The sequence below is a fragment of the Vulpes vulpes genome, chromosome 14, assembly GCF_048418805.1.
Source record: "Vulpes vulpes isolate BD-2025 chromosome 14, VulVul3, whole genome shotgun sequence".
In the NCBI taxonomy this organism is placed as follows: domain Eukaryota; kingdom Metazoa; phylum Chordata; class Mammalia; order Carnivora; family Canidae; genus Vulpes; species Vulpes vulpes.
The window spans coordinates 74,755,632-74,770,691 of record NC_132793.1 but is presented as its reverse complement, the minus strand read 5'-3'; the positions used below and the strand labels follow the sequence as shown (position 1 = coordinate 74,770,691).

Genomic DNA, 15,060 nt, shown 5'->3' with positions numbered 1-15,060 from the left:
AACAACAACAGCAGCAGCAACGGAGTTTTCCATTTTAAATTTTATTAAAGTACAGAGTTAACAAGTTTTGAGTTTTCTACATAGGAAAAGACTGGTCAACTTCAGACGCTTCATAGAAAAATTAGCATTCAAAAAACAAATATAAACCCACAGTTGCCTTTGTGACTAGAAGAAGGAACAATTTTTTAAAAAGTTACCAAAACTCTAACCATATCCAAGACTATTATAAATTTCAAACAGTAAATTTACCACACATATTACATTTCAAATCCTAGCAGAGCAAAACATAACCACATAATTTGGCTACAGGTAATTGTTTCGAAAAAGTTCTAAGAATTAACAATGTTACAATTATAAAACTTTTGTAGAATTTGTTTTTGCAAAGTAAAAAAAAAAAAACCTTAAATCTTTAATATAGAAAAGCAAAACAATCCTCTTAAATTTCTCATAAATAACTCTCAAGACATATATTATACATCTGTTGCAAACTTTCTTTACCTGAGAGAATTTCCCAGGATCCTTCACCCAGAGGATTACCTTAAAGAGTTGTTCATCATTTTACTCACATAACTATGATTAAACTCCTACAGAAGTGGATGTGGACATACGCATTTTTTATCTACCTTACCCAATTAAGTTCTTCCGAAGGCATTTTGCTTAAACAGAAACAAAATACCTTTGGTAAAAGCCAAATATTTCCCCCTTTCAAAATGAATGCCTCTGTAAGTGATTTACTGAGGAAGAAAATCTTAAAAAGATAAAGATCCTTAGAGCGACCAGCATTAGTTTGAAGGATGTGTATAAGTGGCTCCCTAGCTCTGGAAGGCAGGTCCAGCATGAGAGAGCCCAGCTCGGCCAGAAATGCAGCACTGGCTGAGTGTGTAAGGCTTTACACGCATCTTAAAGACGGCGGGAAACACGGTGGCCTTAAGAACAAAGCAGAGGGAGTTATTACTTCGATTAGGAGAGTATCCTACAAAGAATTCCACGAGCTGAGTGACTACTGCACTGTCCCTGATTGAGGAGGACCCAGGGATCTCTCCAGACAGGCAGGGTCTTAGCCCAAGGTCACATCCTTCTTAGTTACAGGTTAAAACTGCTCTCATTTCCAAGAGGAATAGAACACAAATGTACACCAAAATGAAATGCTACTTAGAAAGGCAGTCAAAGGAGAATAAAGCCAAGGTGACTTAAACACAGGCTCTGGAATTCCCTTTGCAGGGTAACATGAAGCACCAATGATGATAAACTTCTGGCTAAAATTAAATAAGTATACAATCTTAAATAGGCAGAGGGGGATGATATGGGGTGGGGGTATGGATTAGCACTACACAAAGGTCATCCGGAATGAAGGATCCTCTGAGGAACTGGAAATAGAAAATGAGGTGTAGGGACCCAACCATTGGCTATTCCTGATAGGCACCAGAACCCCAAATCTCTAGTAACTCCACCTTCCAACAGCCCACATGCACACAGTCCATCTACTCCACGAAAGAACCCCCAACACCTCTGGGGAACAATTCTTTCAAGCCATTTCCCAAGAAGCCAAGAGGACAAAAGCAAACCCAACCAACCAGTATCACAAAAACTCAACCCAGTAAGGACAAATTCGGGTTTCCAAAGTTTTTGACAGACAAATCTCTAGTCAGATGACATATCTAGGTCTACAGCAACATTCCCAGAAGAATCCCTTCCCCCACTTAGTGTTTTTATTCATGAAAACAAGAAGGGAAAACATTTCCACACTGAAGGAATAGCACAGAAGAAACATACACATAGAGTTCTTTAAAAACTTCTTGCACTTGCGTTGCTAAAGGAGTCTGACCAGCAGCTACTGGGAATGTACTTTTTCAAAATCATGTACAAAAAGTTGTAGGAAGCAAAATTATTTTAAAAAGAGATCAGTGAATTTATCAAATGAACACCATCATTACAGCAACTCAAAGCAATTGGCACAATTTTTCCAGTTTCTTAAATCACAATAGCACAAGAATGTAGGTTCTTTAAACCCACAAACATGGACTCATCACCTGAGAATTGTTCATTACAATTAATAATCATTAGAGTCAACTTATTTCTATGCCCTCAGCTGTTAGAGTATATCCACCTCTCCCTCCTCATTCAGATACTTTCTTAAATTCTCAGTTGAGAATAAAAATCAGAGTGACCGCATCTCTTCCTCTTGAGTCAGACTAAACTTCAAGAAGAACTTTGGGACACAAACCAAATTTTAAGCTGCCGGCTGGGCCAGCCGAAGAGAAGCTCTGAGGGCCCTGTCACTGGCAATGAACGTCCTTTCCTTTCCATTTCCCTGAGCTGCTTTCTGCAGGGGAAGCCTGCCAACAGAGGCCAGCCAAGGAACAGGAGCCTCGTCAGCTGGCCTGTGTGACCTGCCCTGGGGGCCACTTCTAAAGTCACAGAGCTGGCTGCCCAGACCAGCCAGAGCCTAGCAGGAAGAAAACACTAGGAAGCCAGCAGCCCAGCTCTCGATCTACTCTTCTCATGGTCTTTCCTGAAGCCCATCCCAGCTTACCCGGAGCCCTGCGTCACTGCACAGCCACTGAGGCAGCTTCTGTCCCCAACCCACAGAGTTCCCAGTCCCACTGGCTTAACGGGGGCCACGCGTGGTGGCTATCCATTGTGTGACACCAGAGGACCTTTCAACCACCAAGCTCAGAGCTTCTTGGCCTCAAAAAAGAAATTGAATAAAGGTTACAAAATAAGGCTCTCGCCTATACACGAGTGCCTTTAAAAACAGAAGCTCAAACATTATAAATAAGGCAAGATTCTAGAGTAATATGTTCCCGGAATTTATTTCCCTGCTTATTTTCCCGGGAGGGGGGCAAAGGAGTAGAAATGAAGAATTTGACTAATTCCCTACACCAGCATTTTGGCACATGGGAAGCCAGTGCTGCCCAGCTCAGTAGGGCACACACAGACCCCTGTGCCAGCGAGCTCCAGAGGACCCTTTCTACCCTGCAGGAGACACTCAAAGGAGCATCCCCAGCGGGTCTCAACTGGGGTCTCTAACAGACTTTCCACCGAGAAAACTCTTCACTGACCGAGGACACGTCACCACTGAACACAGTCATCTCTTGGGCAGCCGCCTCAAGACAAATCTCTTATGCCTATTACAAGTACATACTTTTGGAAATCTCCATGGATGCTGTTTATGGCTTAATTAAATACCCTCCCCCCCCCCCCCCACCGTTTCTTCTGAGTATATCTGGCCACTTCTACAACTTGTACGATAGGCCTTATCTGGTCAGCCAGGGTGAAGTGCTGCCTGGGCTCCTCCCCCGGCCGATCCACTCCAGCACACCACCGTGGATATGAACACTGTGGCCACACTCCAGATCCGGGAAACAAGAGCCCTTTTGCTTTTACAATTTCAAAGGCCTCAAGGTGGTAGAGACGCCGGCTGACTTTTATAACTAAAAGAAGGGTGCAGTAGACTTCCGTGAAGAAGCCTTTTGGGTAAGGTCCTAGAGTGTTATTAATATTAATAGCACAAACAAGGAAGAACTATAGCCCTCCGTCGCTCAGGCAAAGACAACATGAATACTGTTCTATAATCACATGAATAACACTACAAAAGGAGTCACAATTATTGCAGTAACTCGGATCGGGCAGTAATAATACAATGGGGGACCACATGGTAGTGATGGTAAATTGTGCTTTTTCACATTATAGCAAAGATGTTCAAGCCTGGGAAGGATGAGGGGAACCTCTGGGAAGGGCCAGGACAGAAGAGTGAAGCTATGATTCCCAGCATCACAGCTCCAAAGGGAAATATGTGGGGGCCAGGAGGAAACAGCACAAGGGTGGAGTTAAAAGCAGGTGCTTCCTCTTGTACCCTATAAATATACCAAATGAGCAAGGAGCCTGCAGGACAAGTGCCATCTGCAGAGCCCGCTGGGGATGAGGCTCCTGGCTGAGGTGTGTGAGAGGGGTCTGCATTCTGCCCCGGGCTGAGGGCTCAAGATTTTGGCAAGTTTTTCTATTTGAAGGATAAGAATGACAAGGTAAGATTGATCCCTGTCATGCCTCAAACTCTGTTTTGGTGAAAACATACAGGAGGAAAATACTAGCTAATTTCTATTCCAGTTTTTAGGGCTAAGATACAACAACACAAACTATATCATCATTCAGGATCCGCTTGGTTGAAAAATCTCAATTCTTTTGGGTTAACATGGTTATTTCTTTTTGATTTTCCAAATTCAAAAGCTAATCAGGTCATTTTTCCCCCCCTGAAAGCCTTTTTCAGACCCACTCAAACCAGCCAGAGGATGACAGCTTTTCACAAAGCACCAGTCCCTGCTCAGACCCCTGGGACACTTGCTCAAATGACATCACTTCCAGGCTGCAGGCCTGCTTGGATCCCCATCACACGGAGAACTGCCGAGAGGGACAGCAGAGGGGAGCAACCAGGGTCCCCAGGTACAACAGCACACACATCCAGCAGGATGCCATCTTGACCCAGAAGATGGACCAGCTTCCACTGAAGAAGGTTTCAATGTTGGCACTTTCATAGCTGTGGAAACGAGAGCCAACTGTGGTCAGAGCAAGAAGAGAACAGGCGGGGAGAAGGTCCCCTCCAGCAGGCGTCTCCCTGGCTCCCGTCCCCTCCAGCCTCTCTTGGTTTTGTTTTTTCCCAACAGCTCGATTCAGATACAGCTCACGCCATTTGCCCACTTCCTCCCAGAGCCTGGCATCCACTAATCTACTTTCTATCTCTGTGGATTTGCCTATTCTAGGCATTCCATAGGAATGGAATCATGTGGCCTCGTATGACTGGTTTTTAAGGTTTATTTAGGTTTTTAAGGCCATGTTGTTGCATGGCTCAATACTTGATTCCTTTTTATTGCTGAGTAATATTCCATTGCGTGGAGACAGCATATTTTGTTTATCCATTCATCAGCTAATAGACATTTGGGTGGTTTCTACTTTTTGGCTGTTGTAAGTGATGCTGCTATGAATGTGTGTAGAAGCTTGTGTGTGGACATACTTTTGCCCCTGTTGGGTATTTACCCAGGATTAGAACAGCCACATCATACTACAACTGTGGCTTAACATTTTGAGGAATTGCCAAAATGTTTTTCCAAAGTGGTTGCACCATTTTACAATCCTAGCAGGAGGTTTTGTCAAGGATTCTAATTTTTCCCACATTCTCGACAGCATCTGTTATTTTCTGCCTTATTAATTATGGCTCCCTCCATCCTATAAGTTTTCCACACCAAAACTTTCCAGGAATCATCAAAGCATTAGAACCACTACGGATACATTAGAAGCTCCCTCCTCTCTTCTCCCTTAGAAGAAGGGAAAAATCATATTCTGGAAAAATCTCCCCAGTGAAGCCTTCTGCTATCTCCACCATCTCCAAACCCCACCTGGTACTCCGCATTCCTCTTCCTCATCTTTCTCCCCAATAGTGCAATCTGCCACAGGGTATTTTATTTGGATCATGGTCTGTCTCCTCCATTAGATTATAAGCCTGCCATTTACAGCAGTGAGGCACACAGCAGCCCCTCAGATAGTTGCTGCATGAATGGATAAAACAAAGCACAGTGAGCCTAAATGTCTATCCTGTGTGTATTTGGAGTTTTACATACCACATTAGCACCGGCTGCGGGGCTTGGGGTGGGGGCGGGGGGCTACTTACCCCTTATTACCACATTAGTATTTTAATGTTTAAAAAGATGTTTCAGGGGTGCCTGCGTGGCTCAGCCATTTAAGCATTTGTCTTCAGCTCGGGTCATGATCCCGGGATCCCTGGGTCCTGGGAATGAGCCCTGTATCGGGCTCCCTGCTCAGCAGGGAGTCTGCTTCTCCTTCTGCCCCTCCCCACCAGCTCGTATTCTCTCTCTCTTTCTCAAATAAACAAAACCTTAAACTTTTGTAATAAAAGTGTAAAATAAGCTTTTGTAATAAAAGTGTAAAATAAAAAGGCAAACAAAATGCAAAATAGAAAAAAAGGTATTTTCTCTTAAAAGCAGATGACTGCTTAAGAATTCCACGTTCTCCCTCCATTACTTATACTATGTTCCTCAAGACCGCCCATAAGCAGTTAACCTTTTATTTTCCAAGATTTTATTTAAAAAATGTTTTATTTAAATTCAATTTGCCAACAAATAGAACACCCAGTGCTCATCCCATCAAGTGCCCTCCTCAGTGCCCATCACCCAGTTACCCCAACCCACCACCCTCCTCCCCTTCCTCAACCCTTTGTTTGTTTCCCAGAAGACTTTATTTTTAAGTAATCTTTACACCCAACGAGGAGTTCAAATTAACCCTAAGGTCAAGGGTCATATACCCCACTGACTGAGCCAGCCAGCACCCCACCCCCCACTTCCAACCTTTCATTTTATTAAAGTTGCATTAAGCAAGTGAGCACTACCAAGTCCCAGGGTTAAAAGCATGCCCACAGACTGTTGAGACCCCAGGACTGTTTCTGTGTAGGTGAGCATAGCAGGACTTGGAGAAGAGTTTCACTGACTCCAGGAGATGGGATCTACGACCCAGTGGGTCTCAGCACTTAAAGAATAGGACTTAATTTGATTTTCTTAAGACTGTCCCCTCTAAAATGTCTAAGACAATGAGCCACTCACTTGAACCAGCTGGTGACGGTCATCATCACATAGAGGGAAGCCAAAAAGAACACAAAGTGGAAATAGGAATAGCTATAGACGGTGCCTCTCTTCTCATCATAAATGACCCGTGGTCCTTCCTTCACATTCTGCTGCTCCTCAGTGTCTGTGAAGCACAAAGTGAACATAAGCCCTGTGAGTGAACATATGCACGCCTGCCACTTTAGCAAAGCCACACTCACTCATTACATCCCAGGAGCTGTTGAGTAGAAAAGTTGTACTCTCGGACAACTTCATCTACACTCTCAGCATAAAACCCCCACCCAACCACAGAAATGTCCTCAACAGGATGAATTATGTAACATCACATTCCTTTGAACAGAGCAGAAGAGAGCCCTTATACACAGAAAACCTAGGGTAAGCTCAGAGGGAAGTGAGCGAGCATGGCAAAAGTTCTCAAGCCCCTGGGACGCTCCAATCCAAGAAAAGAAAGTTGCAAGAAATTTTCTAAATTTTCATTCTTTTGAAAACTGTACTTTGTCCTTCTCTAAATCTTACTGTATAAATCGACTTACATATAGGCCAAAACAGAAACTGATTCTTGCCAGACAGAGAGCCAACACGAACAGATAAAACCCAGCAATCATTCAGGAAGAGCGTGAAAAGGAGGTCAACAATAAACCACCTTTGGAATAAAAATTTCCTCTTACCATTCAAGTTCTCTACTTACCCTCTCCATCCGGGCCGAAGCAAAAACAACACCGGGCTACCTGGAAGAGCAAACCCAACAACGTCAGGTGGCTTTTCTACCTCCACGTCAGTTAAGCCCCAGTGGCCACCCAGGTGATGTGCCAAGCCTTGCCGTGTGACTGTAGGCAGGCTCTGAACTGCGCTCATCTTATCCGGTCCAAAGGATTTCGCTAAGCATCTGTCCTTCCAAGTGCTCTGCTGCGACAGGGACGTGGGCCGCCGAGATCCCCTTCAAGGTGCTACTTGGGAGTGCGGGGAGCGGCCCCCAGCCTTTCCCTCCCACACACTGCACCCTGCCAGACAGCAAGCCTTCCTGGGCCACCCACGCTGAAGGACTGCTCACGGCAGGGGGATGAAGGTGCAGCCTCTGACCCTTGGCGACAGCTCTGATGGGTCATACTGCTCTGGAGCACCAAAAGGACCCACAGAGGCTTTGTCCAGCCTATGTTACCCTTCAACTTCACTCTCAGGCCAGAGTTGCCTCCTTCCCCTCCACCTGTGTTCTCCCTAATAGATACCACACAAGTCAACTCTGCCTTGGCAGCTGCTTCTGGAAAACACAACCTGATTACAAAAGGGGAATGAGACGGGTCCTCACTCTCATGAGCTCATTCTGGATGATGACTTGCTCTACTTGCTGGATTATCATCCTCTTTGCAATTGAGAAAGCTGAGGGCAGGCAGGATAAATAACTGGCCTGAAGTGCAAAACTAGTTTAGTGACAGAGCTGGAACATAAATACAGGAGTTGGGGGAGGAGGGGACGCCTGGGTGGCTCAGTGGGTTAGGCATCTGCCTTGGGCTCAGGGCATGATCCCAGGGTCCGGGGATCGAGTTCTGCATCAGGCTCCCTGCTCCACAGGGAGCCTCCTTCTCCCTCTTCCTGCCGCTCCCCCTGCTGTGCTCCCTCTCTCTCTCTCTGTCAAATAAATAAAACCTTTTAAAAAACATGCAGGATGGGAACTCCAAGGTCCATGATTCACAAGCAGCAACAGGTAGCACGTGATGTCTAGGAGACAGTGGAGCTAGCAGAATCAGAAACGGTAAAGCTAAGGGCTCTGGAAGCAGGCGGCCCACCTACATTTCCTATAACATCAGGCTGCCGAACTGTCTGCCTCTATGGAGGCAGGGGTGGCGGGGTCTGGGATAGATGGATGGGATCCTTTCCTCTGAAGAGTCTTTGGCAGTTTTTAATTCTGTACCATGTTTCTGATCTACTCAAAACAATTAACTAGGGACGCCTGGGTGGCTCAGCGGTTGAGCATCTGCCTTTGGATCAGGTCATGACTCCAAGGTCCTGGGATCGAGTCCCACATCAGACTCCCCGCAGGGAGCCTGCTTCTCCCTCTGCCTGTGTCTCTGCCTCTCTGTGTGTGCCTCTCATGAATGAATGAATGAATGAATGAATGAATGAATAAATAAATAAATAAATCTTTTTTAAAAAAACAACTAATAAAAATTGGATTATGAAAAATTAATACATGACTCCAGAAGGGCTCTGGTCAACAGAGTAAGAAACATTACACGTAGCAAGACCAGCTGCGGAGTACTGGGTCCTTGGCACTTTCTGGCTGACAGAAAGTACACAGAAAGTACACAGAACTGGAGACAAGGATAGAGGAGCTCAAGCCTTCATCCCACTTGCACACCTCATGGCCACGCCCGTCTGCCTACTACATCAGGGAAACTGGTAACACAGGGAATGGCCTTGACAGATCTTGGACCAAGTGACACAGTCCAAGACTCACTAACCATTCAGTGGGCTCAAGACACCGTATCCTGGGGTCCTCGTTCCCCTAAAGCCTAACTTAGCATAAAAACTACTAACTCTTTCAAAGGTATAGCCTGTGAAACCTGATGCGAGGAGAGCAAACCAACTTCCGTTTTACATGCTCTCCAGTTCAGAAGGAAACACTGGGACATTTTCCTTAGAATGAGAAGGAAAACATCCTCTCAAATCTAACTTAGAGACTTGCTGTTCTTTGAGCCTGCACTCGACACAATAGGGATATTGAAGCCATGGCACACGGCCTCAGCAGGTGGCTACCCGCCGTGGGGAGAACAAACGCCTGCCTTCTAGAGCCCCTCTTCTGTGTGCGAGGCAGTAAACCTATTCAGCCTCAGCAGAGCTTTCTCCTTTTTTAAGTGACAGAAAGAGTTGTTGAATGCTGCTGGCAGACTGACAACCCTTCATAGCCGTCACCATCTCCAGCTCAGGTGCAAGAAAGGCCATGCCCAGAGACCCAGCTGCAGAGAAGGGTGCCCATATCTGGACAGACACAGGGAGAGCTGGAGGATGCGGCCTGGGGCCGGGGGCCAGGCCGGGTGCGCAGCAGGGCCAGGAGCCAGCAGCTCAGCTCTCAGGCAGCAGCACTGGGGCCACATGGACTCTGGAGCCAGAGTGCACAGTCCACATGCCAGCAAATCAGAAGCATCACTAACTTTTCTGTCTCCCTCCTCTGTAAAACAGAGATAAAACCCTTACTGGGTTTTTATGAGGATGCAATGAAATCACAAAAATAGTGCTTTGAACAGTGCCTGGCATGTGGCAAGTGCTCTAAGTCTCAGTCATCACTGGAATCTCCTGTTCCTTCCGTTCTTGGGGTCAGGGCTCAGTCTTTTCCTGGCTGCCTCTATGTGACTAGACCTTGCCTGACCTCGGTGGATGTCCCACGGAGGGCCCCAGCAGAAGACTTGCACAAGTAAGGAAATCACAGACATCCTGCTGACCGATAGGCATCTGCTTACCACTCTGATTCTCTGAACACCTCCTGTTCCCAATTCTTCACCCAGTGAAGTGCCCACCTGACGGTACTGATGCACTTAGATAAGCTAATGTGTAGGACGCCTGGGTGGCTTAGTTGGTTAAGCATCTGCCTCCAGCTCAGGTCATGATCACAGTGTCCTGGGATCGAGTCCCATGTCCGGGAGTCCCTGCTTAGCGGGGAGTCTGCTTCTCCCTCTGCCACTTACCCGTGCTCATGCTCTCTCCCTCACTCTGCTCTCTCTCAAATAAATAAATAATTTCTAAATAAGCAAGCAAGCAAGCTAATATATAGACAATGCTCAGTGGTGTGGCACGGAGCAGATGCTTGTTCCTTCCCTTGTCCACCCTTTTCCTTCTGCAGCACAGCGATTACACATAATCTCATGGTCATGCTATATATGAAGGACACAGAAGAATGGACTAGAAGTTAACCCCCCCCCACACACACACACATTCCATTATGACAGAAGAAAAGAGCAGTCAGCAGCCTGACAAAGCTACCCAGGTCTCTGGTGGAAGATGGGCAGCAATGCCACACGAGAGGCTAATGTTGTTGGAGGAAAAGCAAAGATTCATTTTAATCCCATCGTATCTTGTAGATACTTGGGACATTGTTTTTTTCTGCACAAAAATTGTATTCTTTTCCTGAGGAGAAAAACGGGATCATGGAATGCAGCTCCATAAAGATGCAACACACATAAAGAGCCTTCCTGAAATATAAATAGGTCTTCAGAGATGAAGCAGGGTAAGAGAAGGAAATGAACTTACTTCCAGTTCAGGAGCTGCGTATCGCCCTTGCAGAGCATCAGAACTTGACCTTGTCGTCGATGTCAAGCTAAGGAATAAACACACACGTTACATCCTATCAAAGGAAAGGCTGGGAGCTTAGCCAGTGCTCTAATGGGAGGCTCACTCCAGTTCTGGCTCCTTAAAAGTAGTCTGTCAATATCCCACTTAATTCCAAAATTGACCAATTCTATAGTTGATGTCTTTTTCTGTGGATTGCATTAGATCATTTTAAGCAAAGAGAAGTTTGTTGATAAAGAAGTAAGATATGTTTGGTCCTATTATCTTGGTTTTTACCTCTCCTCCCTCAAACACCAGGCCGAAAGGATTTTCTGATTTCCCTTTTATCTTTCCCCAACTTTTGAGGAGTCTCACTTAGAAGGAAGGAATCAAAACCAACAGAAGAACCCAGAGACAGCTTTAAAAAAAAAAAAAAAAAAAAAAAAAGGAAGGACATGAAAAACAAAGGTCACAATTATTTACTATGGTTATCGGCTTTTGGCAGAACAAAGTTTTCTGTTTGGAAATTCAAGAGTAGCTGTCAGTGTGATCAGAAAAAAAAAAATTCTTCCCACCATTCTCCTTATACCCAGAGAGGTAAAATATTATAAAATCTGGCTTACAGGGGGGTAAAAAAGGTATTTCCTCTAGGGGGAAAAAGGGGGACATTTTAAGCAAACAAATATATACAATACTCAGGGTTCCAGCTAACCCTATAAATTCATTTAGCAAATATTTACTGAAGGCCTGCCATGTGTCAAGGCCCTGTTCTAAGCCCTGGAGCACTCTGAAAAAGAGGACAATCCCCAGCCTCTAGCATCCTAAGTGCCAGCCTGGAGGCGGGGGTGTGGCCACAGGAGAAGCAGGAATTAACAGACTCATTTCAACCAAAAAAACCCCATGAGGCGACCCAGCCTTCTCCACTTATTCTCATCCTCTTTCTGGAGGAGGAGAGATCAATAAAATGCAAATAAACAATAAAAAGCCTTCCTCACAAAAAGGTCCTCTGGGATCCAAGTGCACTGCTTCTTTTGTGGGCCACTCCAAGCCAATAGCGTCACTTTCATTTCTGCTCTGAACAGATGGATGCTGACTGAGACCCAAGCACCCTCGCTTCCTGACTTGGAGCCCCATCAGAGGAATTTTAGAGCTACTTCCCAAACACATACACTTTGCTCCTCCATGTAAGCACATGCTGTATTTTCTGCATGTGAATTATGATTTAATATGCTGTACTGGGATGCCTGGAGGGCTCGGGGCGGGATCCTGGGATGGGGTCCCACATCGGGCTCCCTGCAGGGAGCCTGCTTCTCCCTCTGCCTGTGTCTCTGCCTGTGTGTCTCTCATGAATAAATAAAATCTTTAAAATAAAATAAAAATATGCTGTATCGTATCTGTGGAGGAAAGTGTAACTTTTAGAGATCAATCATCTGCAATTTTTACCTGAAAGATGATATTCCTTATTTAAAAGAGTTAGAATAAATACTGCACTTTTCTAAATTCTTTGGAATAAAATGTTTTCAAGAAAAAAGCTTTTGATTCTGGCCACTGCCACTTCACTTCCATCACCAGAGCATGAAATGGGGAAGCTTTTGTTCTTATTTCTAAACACCTGTATTCAATTACTCAGCCATCAAAAAGAATGGGATCTTGCCATTTGCAACTATGAGGGCGGAGCTAGAGGGTAATATGCTAAGCAAAGTAAGTCAATCAGAAAAAGATAATTATATGATCTCACTCATTTGTGGAATTTAACAAACAAGACAGGATCATAGGGAAAGGGAGGGAAAAATAAAACGCGACGAAATCAGAAAGGGAGACAAACCATAAAAGACTCTTAATCACAGGAAACTGATGATTGATGGAGGGGGAGGGGGTTGGGAGATGGACATTGAGGGGGGCACAGGATGTAATGAGCACTGGGTGTTACATGCAGCTGATGAATCACTGAACTCTACCTCTAAGACTAATAATACACTATATGTTAATTAATTGGATTTAATTAAAAAATACATATATTTTTGTATTCAGTTCATCATTAATGAAAGAGGGCTTCTAGAAGTACATGCTACTATCAAATATGGTTATAATTCGGTCATGGCCTTTGCCCACAAAATACTCTTCTTCGAATTACCAAGGAAACATTGTTTTTCCAGACTCCTTAAAAGCCTAGGAAATTCTTCTTGTCCACATTCTATTACTCAGACCCATCTGTTTGGTGAGTGCAAGACATGTTGCTCAACAATTCCTGGATTACGCAGAACTAGAGTGCTTTCCAGAGCTAAAGTGCAAGCAACTTTCACCCACTGCTTCTTGTAGGGCATGGAAGGAAGACTGATGGCATTTGGTTGGGGGTGTCACCATATAGACAAGTCATAGCCTGTTTACTATCTCTACTCCCCGCTCCAAAGAAGCCGGCAGTGGCTGGTTGTTACTGTGACAAACAAAAAAATGCTTCCCCTCCATCACTGCCATGCCCAGGGCCTCTTCCATATTGGCAGAATGATTCAAAATGCAGGTGGCCCTCCACACCTGCTTCAGCTGCTTTGGGAACTGGCCAAACTCCCCTAGATCAAAGAAAATCTCTAGGGAACACGCACAGACATTCCTGTTGGAGACTGATTCTGCTCCCTCCCAGGGCCCTTGGGAGATCTCATGACTATTCCCACCCTTTGTGTGAAGTTCAATTATGCTCCCAAGCACAGTGTAACTTGTGACTCATAGCTCCCAAAGGAGACCACAGTCGTATGAACTGGGGGGAGGCCTTGACACACCCTCCAAAGCAGAGCCATGTAAACTTCTAGCTGATAGGTGACAGATTGGCCAGACTCCCAAAGCTTGTATACTCCTCCATTTACTTTAACTTGTCCTCCTTTCTCAAATAAAGGTAGCAGACAAAGAAGACACAAAAAACCCCCAGATACCTTGATTTGCCAACTCCCAACTCCCAGTTTAAAAGTTTTCTGGCTACCAGCCTTGTACTTATTTCCACACGGTCTGCCCTATTCCATGAATATTTCATTTCAAATTAGCAAGTTATTTGACATTTAATAAAGATTCTTGGGTTTTCCAATTTTATACCCAAGTTCCTAATCATTTAAATAATATTTTCCTCATAAGCACAGTTAAAACCAAAATAGCCAGGACCATTTTATAGCACAAATACTTCCTAATAATGAGGCAAGTCATCCAGCTTATCCTTGTACCTCACCGAAGGACCTTACTCTCAACAATCCCAGGGGGAAAAATGATTATGAACCTGCCTCTCCCAGTACTCTAGCAACGAAAGCCCAAGGAGAGGGTTCTTGAGATTGGGGGCAGGGGGAATCACAAAAACAGGCTCTCTGCCTCTCAGTTTCCCTTTTATGTATGACAAGGGAACTTAAGCTGATTAACTCCAGGATCCTGCCTCACTAGACAGTTTGGACTTGAAGCCAACAAAATAACAATTTCAGCCAAAATCTAGAGATCAAGGAGGGAATTAAGGAATAGTTTGTGGAGGCTGCGGCTAAAGGGGTGTCAGATGGTGGGCCTATCCAAAGACCAGGCTTTAGGGAGTCTCAGGAGGGATAGGGATGGACCTATACAAAGAGCCAGTGGGGAACCTATGCATGGGGTCCAAGCTGTGACACTTCTTCACAGCAATAATGCCTGAGTACAACAGAAGGGGCGTCTGGAGAAAGAGGAGCCTCAGTTGGAAAGGTTATGTTTGAGCCCTTCCTTCAAACTACGACAGCAAAAACAAAACATACTCAGAGTGAGTGCCCCAGATGTAGGACCTGGGACAGAGAACAAGAAACTGAGTGTAGAGGCCAGCATGAGGGCACCCTAAACAAGTATGTGTTGGGGCAGGGAGGGTAGGGCCAGCTGGCTCCTGGTTAGGTGAGGAGGTAGTGCAATCAGCCTTCTAGTACCTTACCAAAAAATTAACCCCAATCCCAAGCAATCTTGGGACTTATAGTGAAAATGTGTGAAGCTCATACTGTGCATCTTGAGGCTTCCTACAATCCTTACCAAGGACTCTAGATATTCCTGGGGCACTCAGCTGATCAGTCAGGAGAGCATGCAACTCTTTATCTGGGGGACGTGAGTTTGAGCCCCATACTGGGTGTAGATATTACTTAAAAATAAAACCTTTTAAAAAAAAGGATGGGGGGTGGGGGAGATGCGT

The 15,060-nt window shown here is 45.1% G+C and overlaps 1 protein-coding gene across 2 annotated transcripts in view; it reads right to left on the bottom strand.

The window, feature by feature from the left end:
- Window positions 1–25: 25 nt before the first annotated feature.
- SERINC5 (serine incorporator 5) overlaps window positions 26–15,060 on the bottom strand; it is a 104,247-nt gene continuing 89,212 nt past the window's right edge. For both annotated transcript variants that reach the window (XM_025998040.2, XM_072736919.1), the window contains exons 9-12: window positions 10,872–10,938; window positions 7,318–7,357; window positions 6,609–6,753; window positions 26–4,534 (exon numbers count right to left, since the gene is read on the bottom strand). In XM_025998040.2, coding sequence (XP_025853825.2) covers window positions 4,387–4,534; window positions 6,609–6,753; window positions 7,318–7,357; window positions 10,872–10,938 — 400 coding nt within the window. In that variant the 3' untranslated portion in view covers window positions 26–4,386. The remainder of the gene's footprint in view (window positions 4,535–6,608; window positions 6,754–7,317; window positions 7,358–10,871; window positions 10,939–15,060) is intronic.